At 37.9% G+C, this 18,386-nt stretch overlaps 1 protein-coding gene across 1 annotated transcript in view; it reads left to right on the top strand.

The window, feature by feature from the left end:
- The first annotated feature begins 2,573 nt into the window (after positions 1 to 2,573).
- The window catches only part of LOC107316050 (VPS10 domain-containing receptor SorCS1), a 402,901-nt gene continuing 387,088 nt past the window's right edge, over positions 2,574 to 18,386 (top strand). Inside the window, exons 1-3 of the mRNA XM_085555282.1 lie at positions 2,574 to 2,726; positions 5,969 to 6,081; positions 11,175 to 11,242. Coding sequence (XP_085411408.1) covers positions 11,182 to 11,242 — 61 coding nt within the window. The 5' untranslated portion in view covers positions 2,574 to 2,726; positions 5,969 to 6,081; positions 11,175 to 11,181. The remainder of the gene's footprint in view (positions 2,727 to 5,968; positions 6,082 to 11,174; positions 11,243 to 18,386) is intronic.

The following is an 18,386-nucleotide window of genomic DNA, read 5'->3' as shown; positions in this document are numbered from 1 at the left end:
AGTTCATGTCCTGAATGGAATTTTTATTCCTCTTGTTTCTCAGTTTTTCAATAGATAATGTTGTGTCTCACATTTAAATTTCGGTAAACGGAGAGGTGGAATGTGTGTAAGCGTGGGTTTGTACTGTATGAGGCAGAACAGTGCACTTCATTATGTTAAGCATGCGTGACCAAACTGTATCCTATCCAAAGACATATTTTGGATGTAGGAAATTCCAGAGACTGACTCACAACAGCCCTTCACAAGACAGATTTCTCCCCAAACCATGCCTCATTCAACCCATAACTGCTTAAGCTCACATCCTACTCTAAGTGCAACCTCTATTTTGTTGTGACACAGAGGAATTTATCCTCTTTACAGGCAGGTGAATAATAGTATGAGGGTGTTTTCTGCCTCTGATATTCAGCTGCAAGATCAGGGATAATACAATGAATATAGATAGCAGATGGGTATGGAAAACAGATCAATTTACAGAACCATTGTGTTGGTGGTCACTCATCAGTTTTCTAAGCTTGTCTGTCTCTAAAGTTCTGGTTAGTATGTTTATCGTGGCAAAGTTCCAGTCATGGAGAAACAATTGGTGTCACCAAAATAATTCTTTTCCTGGTAATAAAACCTCTTCCCAAAGTGACATGAATGCTACTAACAAAAGGGCTCTTTTGCTGAGATGAGCTCCATCTTCAGAGGTAGTTATGACATTCAAAGTGTACAAAGTTGAATCATCCTGTTTTGACTGTGAACAAATGGGGCATCTTTCAGTATCAGTGCAGTGGAATCCCACTGCTACTTTCTATGCAGGAAAACTCAACCATGAAGTTAAAGCGTAATTAAAAAACCTCTAGTACTTGAGTGGCAACGTAACAACTCTCAGCAAAATATCTTTCCCATCCCTTAGTTTAGTGACTGATGTGAAATGAGTTTCATGGTGCTAATATTTTGTGTTTCATCCCAGTGATCTGTCAAGGCAGACATCATCCACAGGTCACCTCTGGTCTTCACATTTCCTTATGAGAGTAAGAAGGGAACTCTACTCCTAGGTTACCATTTCTATCAACACATTGTTTTAATTCCATGAATTCTTGTCTCAGATTTTTTTTCTCAGCCACAGAAAAATTCAAATTCATTTCACCTCATTTAAGTCCCACTCTATTGATTCTGTGTGATGACTGTCACATAGGTCACATGGGTGAATGGTGGCAAGAATGGCTGAAGCAGATCCACGTCTGCATCCAGAGTGGAGTTTGTGCCTTGATCTAGGCTTAGACCAAAACCAAATCCTGTTGGCACATTACAAGGAGGAATCTGATCTTTTTAGGTAAGACCAGACATGGACAGCTGGGATGCTTGTCTGCCACTGAGTGCTAAGAGACGGTTTCTTCCCCTTTGTGGAAGAACAAAATTCAGATAAACCTTAGGTTGTGGGTTCTGTGGCTGCCAAAGAGACAACTCTTACCAACCCATTGAGACTGCCAGGATGCTGGAGTGCCTGGGAACTGAGCCAGGCTCTTCTGAGTCACAGCCCAAAACATGCTCCTTGCTGATAGTAACACCCATAAAAATCACAAGACATCAAATGAAGTGTTTTGTACAAAAAACAAGTTAAATCCATTTAGCCAATGAAGAGCTGTTATAATATTCACACCAAAACTAATGTGGGATATTATTTCTATATTAGAACCTTACTTAGTATCATTGCTGTGTCACATTAATACTGTTCTTTCTGTAGTTAGTAATGCTGGGACTCGAGGTTATTCATACCTACAGTATGTTGAGGTAATGGACTACATTAAATTCCAACTCAGTGGAGATTTATTATGTTAAAATGAACACTGCTTACCGTGCAGTAACTCACAGAGATAACAGGAAACATGCTACTGGTACGACAATTTGCATTTCCCAGTTTGGGATTGTAACATCAGTTGCAATCAGTTACAATAGTGGGTGGCTTAATCAGGAGTCTTGCTGTAAGACTCCAGTGAAGGTCATTTTTGCTTAGGGTAGGTATTGCTCAGAATGCAGAATAGCAGATCTAAGCTGGTAACGTTTGACTCTAAATAAGTGCAGTGCAACTGTTTTCACAGTAAATATTTGCTTGACTATAAAAAATGGTATTTTGTTTTATTATGGTCTTGCCTATTTGTGTTTTCTTTCCAGTAAATGACTATGGAATGAGAACATGCGTAGAATCAATGAATTTTAAACAAATACCAAATAATGTACATCCCTTAAATCCTTAATTTTATTTTTTTTTTAGTACAAGAAGCTGAAACCTAAGAGAAATTTGGCTCCAGGGAGGAGTTCCATGCGATTTGTTACGAAGCTTACAGATCTACTCTCTGTGTGTCAAATGATGCAGTTTATTAACATTAAGAAATCAAAGTACATAATTCTTCTTTTAGTCACAGTCTACATAGAGAAAACCTCTCTCTCTCTCTGGAATTATTTTCTTCTTGAGGCTTTAATTTAGGAAAAACAAAATGAAGAAATATAGTCAGGCCTTTCTGGGAGCCAGGAAATTGTCCACAACTTCTAGAAAAATATCAGATGAGTTTTGTTTTTTGTTTCATCTCCAGAAACAACAGTCACTGACACTCTATGTACCATCATCACCACAGTCTGTATCCACAGCATCAAACAAAAGTTGGCCTTTATTTCTCTGTTGCTAATGTCTATGGAGAGGCTCTCATGGACTTCAAAGGAATTAGGATTTGTGCCTTCTGAAAGTGGTAAGTATATAGATCTGTGGAGAAACTATGCTGCATTCTAATTATTTGCTTTGATTTGTATTTTTATACATGTTTGTTATGCTGGAAGGTCACTGTAGGCCCACTGTGACTCCCACCTGTAAAAAACCTTCCAGCAAAAACCACCCAGAGCACCAGCTGGTTGAAAAGACCTCATCTCCATCTCCCTGCCCACCTTTGCTAATGTGAACACTGAAATATTCAGTAACAGACTTGAAGTAAAACTGAAAAAATGGAGGAAAAAATAAGCTACCAACAGGCAAAATACTGGTGACATTTTTAATTCTGTAAGGTAAGACAACAGTAGGGCAAAACTGAAATCCATTTTGCATGTCAAAGAATTGGTTGCATTTAATTTGCTTGGTATATTTTACCGGCTTTCCATTTCATACAGAATAAATTCAAGGTTATGAAAATCATTGCTATTATGAAATCTTCTTAAGGACTTGAGACAAAAGAGAACAAAGCAGAGAAGGGATTTCCAAGTTAGTTTTGCCTAATGAAGTCTTTTGTGAATATTTTTTTAAATTCATCTTTGAATTAATATTTAGGAAATTATGGGACACTGTAAATAGAAACAAACAAACAAAAAAACAAAAAAATATTATTATTTATTTATTTATTTAAGAAATTCTTAGATCACGTTTATTCTAAACTAGCTGGATTTATCTACATGGTTCCCAAAGGACATGGCAGGACTACAATGTCTGAAGTCTTGAGCTAAATTTGACTTTGCTTCTTGGTTGATTATTTCATTATAAACTTCTTTTTCCTTTAAACAACCTGATTTTAGTCAAATCTGTATGAGAACAGCTTCATTTGGCCTCTTGATATGAAAATCAGTAACGGGGGAACTTCAAAAGCTTCTGAAAGGCCATGATAAGCCTCTGAATTATGAGAAGTTTATTAAGGGATTTCAATAGGGTTCTCTGGTAGCATCACAGATTGGAAGGACAGGAATAAATGAGCTCCCGGGACAGTGAGACATGGCAGAATCCAGGCTTGCTTCCTCCTTTGTGTTATCATTCTGGCTTTTGGCTCTGCAGTTATTTATCCAATGGAGGTCCATGTGTGCCCTGCACAGCCTCTGAATACAGCTGTACAGGACCTGCCGAGCAACCTGGTCCCTCATTTTAGGATAAAAAACACCCCCAAAAAAATAATTACACTTTTTCAAAGTGTAAGATACAAGATATTTCAAGGTACAAATGAACAAATGCCCAGATCCAAATAGTTTGGGTGTGGAGGAACATATTTTTGTCTGATTTGTTTTCACTAGTAATGTGAAATGGCATTGTTCTCTCAGATTTAATCTTGATAATGTGCTGTGCAGCGCAAAACAAAAGAGATCAAATCTTTGTTCAGACTGTGTTGAGAAGCGTATGTTTCCCTTCACATTTGATTCTTAGGACTGCCTGTCATTAAATGCAAGCCTGTCCGGGTAAGGCGAGTCTGTGCAGCTTGAAGGTGAACCATGCCATTATTACCCATCGAGGATGTTTTTCTCCTCAGTGCCCATGTAGTCTGTTGTTCCATGGAAAGGCAGAGGTTAATCTCAGTGCTCAGAAGTGAGAGCATCCTCAGGCTGCTCCAGATTTCGATGACTAGCCCTGTACAGCACCCTGGCAGATGGAAGGAATTCAAATGACAGCTTTAAACTAGTTTAGCTTTTATAAATCATGCTTAGTCAGTGTGTATTTCAGCAGAAAATCACATAGTTTTTATTTTCAAATAAGATAGGAGTGCAAAATTTACACTGGTGTAACTCCAGAAACATTAATCAAGGAACAAATTCATCTTCTGACTCCTTCTGTATGCCTAATCCAGCAAGAAAATGACTACAGCTAGGTTTGACGTTCTGTAAACATCTGCCTGTTCATTTAAATTCCACCTGCACACCACGACACAGAAATGCTATATTTATTTAATTTTATTTTTAATTTAAAAAGTTGTCTTTTTTTTTTTTAAGTAAGAAGCAGAAATAACCAATTTCAGGAAACTGATAAATGTGGAACACCAACAAACCGCAAAGTGCCATAAATCTTTCTCCAAAGAAATTCACCTGTCTCAGTTCTGCTGAATGTATACTAGCTTCAATACTGAGTGTAACTACTGAGTGAGAAAGTTACTTCACTGCTTCTGCCATAAATTAGAACAAAATACGACCCAGTAGCTAAATGGAGAAATACAGAAATTTATTTTATGATTCAAGGGAAGTCTTTTGAAAAATATAGTTTCATCATAGAGGTACATTTTTATACAAAGGTCAGAAACGCAGCTGCTGAGATTCTCAGCTACCAAAGTCTTCAAAGTAACAGAATAATCACATTGTCTGTTTGAGAACAGTACCTGTGATTAGGAAGCTTCTTGAAAAATTAATAATGTGTGAGTGAAGGTGGTAGAGATTTCCTGGTTTCACTGAAGAGCTGAGTGATTAATGAAACTAAATTAATCTTTTGTTAACTAGTATATGTAATGAAATGGATCAGCCCAGATTAACTCAGCCCATTTTGGGCATTGGCAAGGTACAGAGATGCTAGCTGGGGAGCAGGTATTCAGAAGAGAGAATTAATCTCTGTGCAGATCGATGGAAGTTTTGTCTTATTAAGGGCAGTAAGGACGTTTTAATGTTAAGTGAGTAAAGAAGACACACACACCTGACAAGCTCCAGAGGTAGAATTATTTGCAGAAAAGAGCTAGAAAGTGGTTTTGAATAATGAATGCATTCAAGAAACTAATGATCCTTAATGGAACTAAGATTTCATCCGTGGCATTCATGGGTAAATTGGTGACATCAATATGTGGAGATCAATTGATATTATTCTGAATTTATTAGACACAGCGTTCTTCACATCTTTTCCTCAAGGAAAGAGGTTAAAAAAAAACCCAAAACACAACAATTAAGGATTTTAGTTAAACAAACAAACAAACATACCCAAAAGCCTGTGTAATTCTCACTTAAGGAGTTTGATTTTATTGGGATTTGACCAAAGTGAATCATAATTAAAGTGGTAAAAGAAAATCAATTTAAATAAAGAAAACTAAGATAACAAGATGCAGCTTGGTTTTAGGCTGTCGATTGGAAATAACAGTGAAAGATTAATATTACATAGCTCTGTGTGTCATTAAGCAGAATAGAGCCAGCATTTATCGTTTGATGTTCTCATGTTATTTTTTAACTCCTTTTTTTTTTTTTTTTTTTTTTCTTTATTTTTTTCCTCCAGTGTCTTAGGTGATCAGCTTTTCCTACAGCCTGAAGACACAGTGAATGCTTCCTGGCTTCTTTCCTTCCATGTGTCCCAGACCAGCTATGGGGAGACAGGAAGTTTGCCCCAGGGTAAGCTAAGGCTTGAGGAGTCATTCAGTGGATGAACACACTCCGATATTTGGGTAGAGTTACATGTGGGATCCCTTATGCTCTCCTGCCATGTTACCATTTAAACAAAAAAGAATGATTCTGTAATACCAGCACTATTGCAGGGAGCAAAATTCTTTTATTCTGTTCTGCAGAATATAAAACGTGGACTTCACGTATAAAGTGAATCAATCCTGATCTAGAAGCTGGTTGTTGACAAAATATACCTGTTACACATGTGCAAGCAAACAGAAAGTAGAAGCGGCCTTTATACTTAGCTGTGCAGATACACAGTGCTTCAAAAGAAAGACCATTGAGCTGAAGGAAAACCGTTAGCTGAAGCATATGAAGGAGAGGGAATAGAAAGAAGAATGTGAGAGAGAACTGAGAGCTTTTTTTTTTTAATTTTAAGAATCGACAAATCAAGAAAAACAATGACTTTGGCTAAAAGCTGATTCTAGCTTAATGTGCAAGGGAGGTAGTTAATTTTTTTCAAAGCAATTTATAGTTAACAGTGAAAAAGGTAAACAGATGGCAATCAATAACCCTGGGAAATTGTGATGTACAGAAAAAAAATAACAGGAGGCTACAAATAGAGAAAAATCCATGCTTGTAAGTCATAGAGACTTCTTCCCTTGCAGTTATTAGGAGCTAAAGTCCCTGCAAAACATATTCTTCTCAACGGTAGAGAGGTAATAAAACACTTTCTGGTGCAAAGATAGCAGAAATTTTTCAGAGAACACTTTTGTCCTGTAGCTGGAGAGATGCAGGTGATGAACTTATATTTTGCATCAAGTAATGAAATCTAAGAGTTTAACCCCCTCAAAAAGGGACAGAGAATAGAGGAACAGATGTCTGTCCACCTAATCTTAGAGTGCAATTAACTTTAGCTGTCTAGGGAACCTGCAGGAGGCAAAGAGAGTGCTAATGTTGGCCTGCTACTCAAAAAAAGACAAATATGATGAACTACTAGATGATGGTATGTGAAAGTGCAGCTACAGTTATTAAGCTCATCTCCCATGGCTTCTCAGTGTACTTCTGGAAAGGATAGACTAAGTTTTCAGGCCATAAGCACTGAAAAGACAGCAATATATTTGCCCTCAATTAGAGAAGATATTTGCTACATTTTAGGGAGATAATAAGGAGCGATTATGTGGTAGAAGATTCTTGTGTGTGTGCGCAGATGGAAATTTGTTGTGTGCTTTATAAAGTGTACTCACAAAGAGAAAAATAATGGAAGATACTGAGAACCTCTTTTGCCTGGAGGAGAGAGGCACAACAAGAGGGGAAGGCAGAAACTAAATTAAGACTCAAAAAAGCTTTTCAGCAAACATAGTAATGGTGATTAACCACCGGAACAAAGTACAAGGAAAGGGATAGAGACGAAGTCTCTTCAGATTTTACAGTAGTGGCTGAAAGCTTTTCCAGGAGACGAGCTTTAATCTAAGACAAAGAGCACTTTAGTCAGATACAAGTTATTGGACTCTGGGCTGGATATGTGGGGGAGGTTTAGTGGCCGAGATATTTCAGTAAGGAAACAGAGATCTCTTCTGAGCTCACTCTTGTGAATATGTGTAATTCCACATGACTCCTGTTGCAGAGCTTTGCCTATTTACTGCTCTATGGAAAACTTCATAAAATACAACCTGCCTGGGGAGCTGTCTGTTTTTCCCAGGAGTTCACAACTCTCCACTCCATGTCTAAATCCTGGCTCAAGCCAATCTTTTTGCCACCAGCTCTTGTCATGCTGTCCTCCTGCTGGTTAGAGGTTCTTTATTATCTAGAAATAGTCTCAGTGCTTCTCTGCAAGTATTTTGTCACTTTTTACACTTCTCTTGACAAATTAGGTGCATATAAAGGGGAATTCAAGTTACAAAACAGGACATCTCATTAGGAGCAGGAATTTTCTTTTTTAATAGAGGAAAAAAAAGTAATTGTGATGGATGCATACCAGGGTTGTAGATAAGGTGCAGATTTATTTGTGCATTAGAAGCTTTGCATTGTTGGAATTTTCACCATTGTTTAGCAAAAAGCAAAAGTAGGAATTTGAAGCAGGTAATTCCATCCCCTTATAAGTATGCAACAGAACTCCCATTTAAATGAATGGAACACTGCTAGGGTAGCATATATCACTGCTTGATATTCCAACCTAAAATACTGTTCTCAGTTTTCCACTTGCTTGGTGTCTTGTCATTTATAGCAAAGCAAACAGAATGCAGTGTAGGTATAAAACACCATTAGGTCAGATTTTTCTAGTCATTTATATTAGCTGTAGCATCTGGTAACCTATTTATATTAGCTTTACATAGCATAGATGGGTGTATTTATACAAAACAAAGTGCAGACGTGTTCCCATTATGCTCTTATTCTCTCTTTAAAAAAAATCTTAGCTTTCTTTGCTATATAATCCAGGTATACAGAATTTCCCCTTTCTAATGCTTTTCTGTAGAAATTACTATGAACATTCTCTATTCTCCACTGGTTTATGTTAAAGTGCCTTACTGTGCATTCCACACTGAATACTGCTAATATGCAGAAAGAGCTCATCTTCTTCCCTGTTAATATTATATCAGCTATAATGGGTCCAGAAGAGCCATATCCTAATCCTGTTTTTGGAACTAACTTCTTTGCGACCTCGGATATTTAGTGTATTTACAGCTGTAATGTTTCTAAATTTTAGCTGCTTAGTGTAGATTTAAAAGATAATGAAGCAAGGTACTTGTGTGCAATGTGTTATCAAGAAATTCCCTCACTCTTACAGTCCACACATCAGCTAGCTATAAGCATGATCAGTTCCTTAAGAATGATGAATAGTGTTAAAATTTGCCATATTCCTTTCTGCCAGCTGCTCGGAAAAGCCTGTTAAAACTCCATAAAACAAGTAAACCAAGTTCAGTTACGCTCTGCACTTTTCCACTACTGCTGCTAGCACAAAAATTGATTGATTGTTCTTTGTGCTAGTCTAAATCTCGCCTGTTCACCTGCAAAGTACTGCTCCCTAGTACTTTTTTTGTTGTCCTCAGCAACATCCTGGTGAATGTTTTTTCTAGTACAGGGATTTCTCTGTAATTCTAGCACTTGCTTGCTTCTTTTCTCCTCTGCTTGCTAATCTCATTAAAAGATTCATGCCTTGCCTCAGCATTGTGTCCCTCAGCTCCTCAGCTACAGCCCAGAGTTCTGCTCTTCCTCTGTCTCACCCTGGAGAAAACTTAAATATGTCACCTCCTTCATAACCCAGGGCTGTGCATGCAGAGTAAGGGGAGTTCAGTAGCCCCTTTATTATTTACTGTGTGCTCTGCTGGCTGCATCAGTATGTGATGCCCCGCTTTGAGGCTGGTAGGGTATTAAAGTAATAGCACACCTGGATCTTTTCAAGTGTACAGCAACGCTGGAGAATTGCTTTGCATCTACAGCATTCAGAGTAATAATGATGGAGAGTTCGTGTGAGTAGTATGAAGTGAAAGTGAAGCCTAATCTTCCTATAGTGTATGGAGGACTTGCTGTAGGTGACAGTAAAAAAATGAAGTTGAGATCATCTTGTAGCAGGGAAGAAGGTAAAGTGTACAATTGGCTTTGCAAGAAGAAAGGTTTGTAATCATGTAGATAACCTGGAGGAGAAACTGTTTTTGGTAAACACTGAGAATAGAATTGCTGAACATACAAATAGAAAGTTCAGAGTTAATGTGAACTGTGAATGCATAGGTGAAGCCTGCCACTGCTGTGCTGACACTAGGGAGATGAAACTGTTATTTTGCTACCAAAAATGAGCAAAATTTCAGGAAATCTAGATCAAAAGTAAAAGAGAGATTCTGGCATAGGTGGGTACTAGCTGCCTGTCAAAATGAGAAAGCCAAAGTGAAGGAGAACAGACTACCTTCCCTGGTGTGTGAGAGGAATGGGCTCTGGTGGAAAAGGAAAGGAAAAATTGCAGAGTTCAGTCCAGTATGTTGACAATAGGCATTAAGCATAGTAAAGAGAGAAGAGAGGAATGAATAAGTGTAAGAAACGTAAGGCAGTGGAACATAAAACAAAATATGACGTGTATGTCATTGTAGTTTCTAGATAGCTGAGAGGGTATCTGGATTTAAGTTGTTGATGGTAGAAAGATGCAGGCAAACATCAGGGTTTTATTTAAAGAAGCTATAGGTTTGGTGACAAAAAGGGTTTTCTGAAGAGCATGTGAAGGCTTGGGCAGTTCTGGAGGCTTCAAAATATAAAAGGTAATAAACAGCCTTTGGGAAAGAGAAACAGTGCCAGGACGACAAGGAAAAACAGAGCTTTTCCAAGCAGACAGCAAGCATATGGTGAGGACGTAAACAAGCTATTGAGGAAGATTAACCAACATGAGCAGGTATTGCTTCCAAGAGATATGCTGTATTCCCTGGAGTAGAAAAACCCCAAAGGCATTTCTTGTGTTTGGGAGAATGTCTTGCACACACCTGACTGTACAAATGATGATCCTGCAAAATACCTCATTCCTTTCAATGGAAGAGCTCCCTATCGTGGCCTATGAGGAACTGCTCCAGCACAGCTGCTGTTAGAGAAATTGTCTTCACCTGTGACCAGAGCCACACTCATTTCTCTTTGCAGTGCTTCCTCTTCACGCTTCTGGCTATAGTGGTTTCTTTATGATAGGCTGCTTGTCAATTCCTGAGCGGTTAACAAACTGCAGGTGGTGGGTGAAGGATAAGAGTCCTTATAGAGGGGGAATGCTAATGACTCCCTTAGAGAAGTACATCTACTATGCAAGAGGTAATTCTTGGGTTAGGTGCAGGGTTGGCAACTGACCTCTGGGTAGAGAGTGTGACATTCCTAAGGGGCACTGGGCCAAGCTGTAGGAGATCCCTCAGATGCTGTGAATGAAAGTGAAACAGATTACTTACACAGGGGTGAAAAGGCACTGATCGAAGTGTCATTAAAACAACGTTGACAGTGATTACTGTTACTCACTGTCCTTGCGAAATGATGCTTGCTCACATCTGTAGCTACCAGGATTGTCCCCACTATAGAATGATCTGTAGACAGTTACTCTTTCCACTACAAGTGTGTTATGGCATTGTTTTATTTCTTTTTAGTGTCTGAATGAGCCTGAACGATGATGAAATGCTTCCCAGGGGAGTTGGCAGCTTTCTGAAGATTGAAGGTAGGCTGCTGGAACTTCAGTATTTTAATAGAGAGTAGAAATCTGTTATGTAATGTTATGTTAGCTGTGATGGTATATGGACTATCCTGGCTACTTCAATATATTTATTCATCAATTGAAAAAAGTAAAATTTCACCAGCAGAGTTCAGTCAAGTATCCCTTTGGCTTTACTTCTTGCACTAAAATGCAAGAAGTCTAAAATCATAAATTATTTTGATTGCATAAAAACAAAATGTTATATTTCCCTACTTCTCTGGTTGTGTTCCTTAGAATTCAGAGATTTTCCAGAAGCTATGTGCAGCAATGACTAGGGATCTGCAGAAGCTGTTAAGCAGAGGCTTGAGTTTTGTCAAATCAGTATCTTAAGTCTCCTCCTCAGTTTCTGCTTAATATGGGCAATGTTCTTCAAGTTCAAAGCTTCAGGGCAAATTTATTCTTGCTTAGACCTGATTTTATTTTTCCTATGAGCTCGTTCCCTTCTGAAATGGAAAATGAGAAAATCTGTGTAAGTTCCTTAAGGCTCCCACAACATACTACTTGATGTCATCCTTGAGGTGGTGGCTCAGTGGGCAGTACCTCTGGGGGGTTGCAGTGTGGTTTGTCGGTGCTGCGCTGTTACTTAGTTTCTGAAGTCAGTTGTATGGGATACTCTCATCCCAGATAGCCAGTGAGACTCAGTTATAGTTTAGTTAAGTGTCTGGATATTGTGAGGTGTGTAGCATAGAGGAGAAATCAGAGATTGATATCTGAACAAAGAAATTGTAAAAGAGAAAAGCAGGGCACTTATCTAGGAGAAATGTCATGTAAAAGACCCATCTAATCATAGTCTCAACTCCAGTGGGTGCTAAAATTGCTTTGAATATGTATCAGATGGATAAAGGAGTAGATCACTGGTGCTTGTGATGAGAGATCCGTGTTGCAGAAAGCCTCTGCCTAGATCAGAATGACATTTTATTTGTGCTTTCCTTCTGAAGGTTTCCTCAGTAAATTTTTAACTAAAATGAGCAAAACAGACCTTCCCAGCTGCCTCTTGTCATGGACTTGCCCTTGTGCCTGCGGAGATACTAGTACTACTTGCTACACAGCATTGTTTTGGGTTTGGGCTGGGTAATTTCTGTAAGCATTTAATGGATATGGAGTCAGTCTGAAAAGGGAAAGATTGTATTGCTTCTCTCAGGAACTTCAACATTAAGTTAGTGCCTAATGACACCTAGAAAATTTGATTCTCTGTAGCAGTCATTGTCTGGTAATTGACGAAGATCTAAGCTGACGTTTGTTTTAGATCATTTTACATTCTCTATGATGTGTGATAAGGTTTAAAATAATTATGAACTAATACAAGAGAATTCCTAGTATCACAAGAGGATGTCTATTCAATAAAGTTAGACAGTTTTCACTTCTAGGTATTTTTCCATGTGTAACTGACATCAAATTCTGAGCATGTTCATATTTTCCATCTCTATTTTTTCCTAAGATGATCAGATAGTCAGTGCTGCAAAGTTTGAGGTTGGATCTGAATTCTTTGGAGGACTGTTAGAACTGATATTCTGCTTCCAGCCTTAATCAACACCCTCAAAGATTAAAACTAGGTTTTGTATCTGCATCTTTCAGGAGGCTGTTCCAATTCTGGCCTATCTCTGCTGTGAGCATCTTTAAAAGATACATCAAACAGCACAACATGAGTTCAAACAACTTTGCTTGTAACTGCAATGAATCCGAAATGTACTGATGAAAGATTTATTAATGTCGTGCAAGGCAGAGTGTCCTCACATTAGCAGAGACAGTTTGAATCAGTGAGTGAGCAGGTCATCAAAGAGAATTCAGCGTGGAAATTTGAACAACATTCTTAATCTAATTGCATTGGAGGTTAAATCATCATCTGTGTATGCCCTTAGGTAATGACAACTATACAAATAAAATAGTAATAATCCAGGACACACCTCCTTTTCTGTTATTGAAGTGAATTAGAATGTGTGGCTCAGGCTGAGATAGACATCAGTACCTCCCATGGATTTTCAGCTATACTACCACAGTGGAATTCAGCCAAGATGTGTTGACAAAACAATTTTCCCTGGGGAGAGACAAGCCTTATTGTTTGTGCATATGGAGATGTTGGTACAGGAACAGTGAAAATTATGACTCAGAGGCTGGTTTGTGATACATCTTCCAGCGTGCATAAGCACACAAGTGAAGCTAGATATTTTACTAAGACTTGTTCATATTGTCCTTTCTGAAATTGGTAAATAGTTTATTCTGGGGCATCGCTACTGGAAATAATTAAAGCTGTGTGCAGAATATCCCACTGTTTCTAGAAATATTATTATGGAGTTTTGACTCATTTGACTAATCACTACAGAATTTTTAAATAATTATATTGGCCCAACCAATCTATGAAGGCTGCAGTTTTGGTAAGCTTGGTTTAAATGACTAACCTACATATAGCATCTCAGCTTCTCTCCCTGGACACCACTGGCTTTCCTGACTCTGTTCACTAAATACAAATCACTTCTGTGGCCTTCCATTTCACATTTTTCTGTCCAATAACTGCTTTCACAGATTTACTGTTGCAGAGAATTTGACTTCTCCCAAGTTCTTGCTTTCTCCTTGGTTCTCTTGTGGCTTTGTTTGTTTGTTTGTTTTCCTTCTATTTTGGACTAGAACTCTCAATACCCATTATCCACTGTTTGGTTCATCAAGGAGGTGGGAGTAAAGTCATTTTATTGGACTTCTGATAGATTTTGGAACAAAACATATCCCACATTCTTGTCTGTCACAGTAGCAAAAACATATGGTATTAGGCTGATGGACTGACATTACTATCTTTGAAGCTGATCTCATGCCTGCTTTCTTTACCTTTTCTACACCCAACTCTGAGAGGCAGAGTCTTCAGACACATCTGTCATGTAATATCAGCTGTCAAAAATACTTCATTCATTTTCACAGCAGAGGCTTTGGGGTGTCTGAGTGTAATCCTTACCTGATATTGTCTCTGTAACTAGGATGCCACCAGGCTATAAATGAAAGCAAATCACACACTGACATTCAGCCCTCTCTGAAAGTCAGATTGGCACGTTTCCACAGCAGGTATTCTAGCTTTAGGGTCAAAGTGATCTGTGAAATAGAAGAATGAAAATTGAAAACTTGTGTAAGAAATTAAGAACAACAAAAAGAAGCAGCAGGAAGAATTTTTCAGGGTGTTAACCCAATTTAACAAAACTGAGAAATTTCCTCAGTTATTGTTTTTACATGTTAAAAAATGTTTACAGAAATTCTCTTTGAATATTTACTAAAAGGAGGTTGTAAGAGATGCACTGACCAAAGTTAATTGTTCACCTTGCTGTTCAAGTAGGTTCTATTTATGATGCTCACTTTTACAGTCACTTTGTCCTCCATTTCATTAATGTTCATAAGCTAGTCTGCCTGCTTTAACATGTCTGTGTCTTGAACGACGAACTTTTCTGGGATGACTGTATCATTATTTTCTTCTCATGTGGATTTTTCCAAAAGCTGTGGGAATTAAAACTGCTCTCTTTTAATTTAATAGTTAAACATATCCGGTAGCTGATGTCTTTCTCCCTTGTTAACCGAAATACTTAGGAAATTCTGCATGCCACAGCCTCTCAACAATATATCCTTGAAAAATTATTTAACTATGCAGAAAAAGAAGCTTTACACTTTTCATTAAGATCTACACCTAATGATCGCCTCCATAGTCTTCTTCAGACTCTTTCCAATTGAATAATTATGTAAGATCATTCATAAACAGGGTTGATAGTAGTGAGGACATATAGTCCATTCCTCCACATCTTGTGGGGCTGGCCTTGACCTGTAGAAGAGTAGAACTTTCCCCACTGGCACTCAGACATGGAGAGATGGAGTGATGTATAAAACTGGTGAAATACTGCACCTCTCAGTCTATGTCTGAGAATAAAAGAGTTCATCATTGGGAAGATATGTGAATTTCTGCCGATAATGAGGACTCCAAAACATCTACATATGTGAGTTAGTGGCATTAGAATAACTCTTGCTTTGAGTATGAGCCAAATTCAAGCTCTGATATGATGTTTTCTGAGATATATATATTCTTTTCTCCAGGGCCAATTATGTATAACATTCTTCTTTCCATCCTAAAATGTTACTGCATCTGCTCTGAACAATTAAAAGAGCCATTATGCCCCTGTCCCTAAATATAGCTATATTTCATTAGTGGAGGAGTAATGCTGCATATGGCATTGTTATGTTGGGTTTTTGATAACACAATTGCTCAGTATTGATTATAAAAGTGAATCACTGAAGATTTATTAAACTCCAAGAGTGTTGGTTGAAAAATCCAACTTCATTGCTCCTGTGGTTGCAAAGTGATGGACACCTCGGTTCTACCACTAGCACATATTCTGGAATAAATCATAGGGGGAAAAAAAAGGGCGGGGGAATACTAAAAAACAGAAGGAAGGAAATGAGGAATGAAAGTGCCTGATTCCCTTGGAAACCAGAGTAACTGAGATATGAAAGGGAAAGTATTGGAGGGTGGGAGTAATCTCCCTTAATCTGCCTGGGGTAATATTAGTTACATACAGATAATGCCGTGTCAGATTACTCCAAAGAGCTCTGTTTGTTTTGGAGCCTCTCTTAAGCAAGGCACCTTGACTACAGAAAAGTTGGCTTGGTGGTGTAATGCAGTTAAAGGACGCGACTGCACTGAGTTGCTCATCATAAAGACACTTTTTTGCCTTAAAGCACACGGTAAAAGTGGAGAACAATCTTGAATGGGTCTAGTTAGTGGAAAACAATTTAAGTGCAGGGAAAAGAGATGGTGTTTCTTTCTCTAATCTGTAACGTATTCTTTTCTTGTAAGGATCTGTATTGATATTTTAAAAGTGCAGTTTCTGTGCTAGTTTCTGTCTGAGAAATCCTCCAAGAAAATCAGCTGGAAAAACCATCTATGAATATATGATCCTTTAAAACTCCTTCCTGGGACAATCCTGTAACTGTCAGAGCAATTACACCAGAAGTGAATTTATTTAGACTGTTCTACCAGCATGATAATTGCAAAGTAAAAAACTGCAAGATTAATGGGTTGTTACTGCTGAAATGTTGGACAAAGAGCAGTAACTGAGACATCCCCCCTATTATTTTTGACAAAAACGATACACTACACCTCTTTGATAAACCATACTGTTATTCTTTTTAGGAAGGTAGGATTTTGTTCAAGTTTCCTGCCTAATTCTGATTTGTGTTTTTGCTACTGGAACTTTTGGAAATACAATAGAGGATGGACTGAAATAGCAAACAGATACAGTGGAATCACATAGAGTACTAACTAAGAATATCCACTGTAACAAACACAGGCATTCAGAACTTTCCAGTGTTGATGAGAAGAAATAGCTTTGCCTCTGTGAATCAATGAGAAGCTCACGTAGGGTGTTTGCAGTAAGTTACTCCCTATATGCTGGAAGAGAGAAGAATGAAGATTGAAAGTATATGGAAAAGCTGTTGACTAGTTCTGAAATATAGGCACCTGACCATCCCTTTTTTATGTAGACAAAATAGCTTGTAAGCAGAATTCCCATCCCTGAGGCGCTATTGTTGCTGGCTATAATGATGCTCATTGCAGACATACTGATTTTTGCATATCAAACCCTTTCAGAGAAGGCAGGAGCGTTTTGGTTTTTTGGTTTTCTTTTTTGTTTGTTTGTTTTTGAGGTATTGTGTCAAAAAACCTCATCCAAATACCCACCAAGGACAAAAGGCCCACCCATAAAGTACCTTGTTCATTACACTATTTAAGTTTCAGCTACACAGAAAAACATGGCCTGTCAGAGGACACATAGCAGCGGAGAAGGCATTTTAAAAGGGTCTGTTAAACTTAGAAAGTGATTCATTTTTTAGTTACAGACGGTGTGAGCCAGATCTTTAGAGTTGGAGGGGAAAAAACAGTTAAGAAGAAGATAAATTATGTTAGTGGGTAACTGTAAAATTCTAACTAGATTACCCTCATGATTGTTGAGTACTTTAGATCTTCCACTTTAGAGCTAATCTTGAGAGATGTGAAGGTGACCAAATTCATAATAAGATACTGATGGTTTTATTGCATAAAAACAACTGGTATAAGTTTTGGTTTTAAACTTTTATTAATGCATTCTGTTAGTTAATATCAGACTATGAATAATTTCTATATTGTATACTATTATACTCAGTAAAAACTTAAATGTTCTAAATGTCTTCAGAATGACAAAAAGTCTAATATTCTAATGAAATTATCAGTGTTGTTAGGCTGACTAGAGGAGGAAGCTTCTATAAACCTGCTGGGTAGAGGAGGAAGACTGAATCCAGTTTGGTGTCCACATTTGGGTGCACTTGTTAATGGCTGGACTAGCAGATAAACCAAGAGTCCTTGTTCAATAGTCTGTGTTATTAAATCTCTCCTAAACAACACTTACACAGATCACAAGGACTTCTAATGTTGGGTTTCCTAGAAGGAAGAATCACAACATTTCAAGCTTTTAATTTGCTGTAATTGTCCAGTTTAAGTAAAGGAATTAATATTTAAACACAGACTGAGCTATTAACATAGAAACTTCTTTACATCTCTACACTTAGATTGAAAACAGAAAGGAATTACTGAAACACAGATTGTTTATTTCATTGTGTTTGATTTTCTCAGTCAGCTCCTTAGGTAATACCATACTAATTCTAGACTTGATGTACTGGATAATGAGTGAAGGAACTTGATGGGGTGTCAAAGGCTTAACTTGTCACTTGTCAGTTAATATCCCCCTAAACAATTTCAGTATGCCCTGATGAATCTAACACAGAGCAAAGATGTGTGGGGAAATCTGAGTTCTCTTGTCAATAACCTGCTACCTATACGTTTCCCTGTTCTTGTTCATTTGTGTAAATAACAGCATTTGCAAATATGTTTACACACACTAGAGATGGGAAGTATTTCTCAAGAATTGTACAATGTGTGTTACTTCCAATATCTCATCTTTGTTGGAGTCATTAGGTGATGTTATTATGATCTTAGTATAGTGGCAGGGTTTTGTATTCCTGAAGCTGCTGCTGTTGGAATGGAGAGGAAGCTTTCATTCCCGTCTTAAAGGATTGAACTGTCTCTCAAGCTTTTATATGATATAGCATTGTT

The sequence above is a fragment of the Coturnix japonica genome, chromosome 8 (genome assembly GCF_054131305.1).
Source record: "Coturnix japonica strain WE chromosome 8, WE-NBRP24, whole genome shotgun sequence".
Lineage (NCBI taxonomy): Eukaryota > Metazoa > Chordata > Aves > Galliformes > Phasianidae > Coturnix > Coturnix japonica.
The sequence above is the reverse complement of the archived record's forward strand: the minus strand, read 5'-3'. Positions and strand labels throughout refer to the sequence as shown.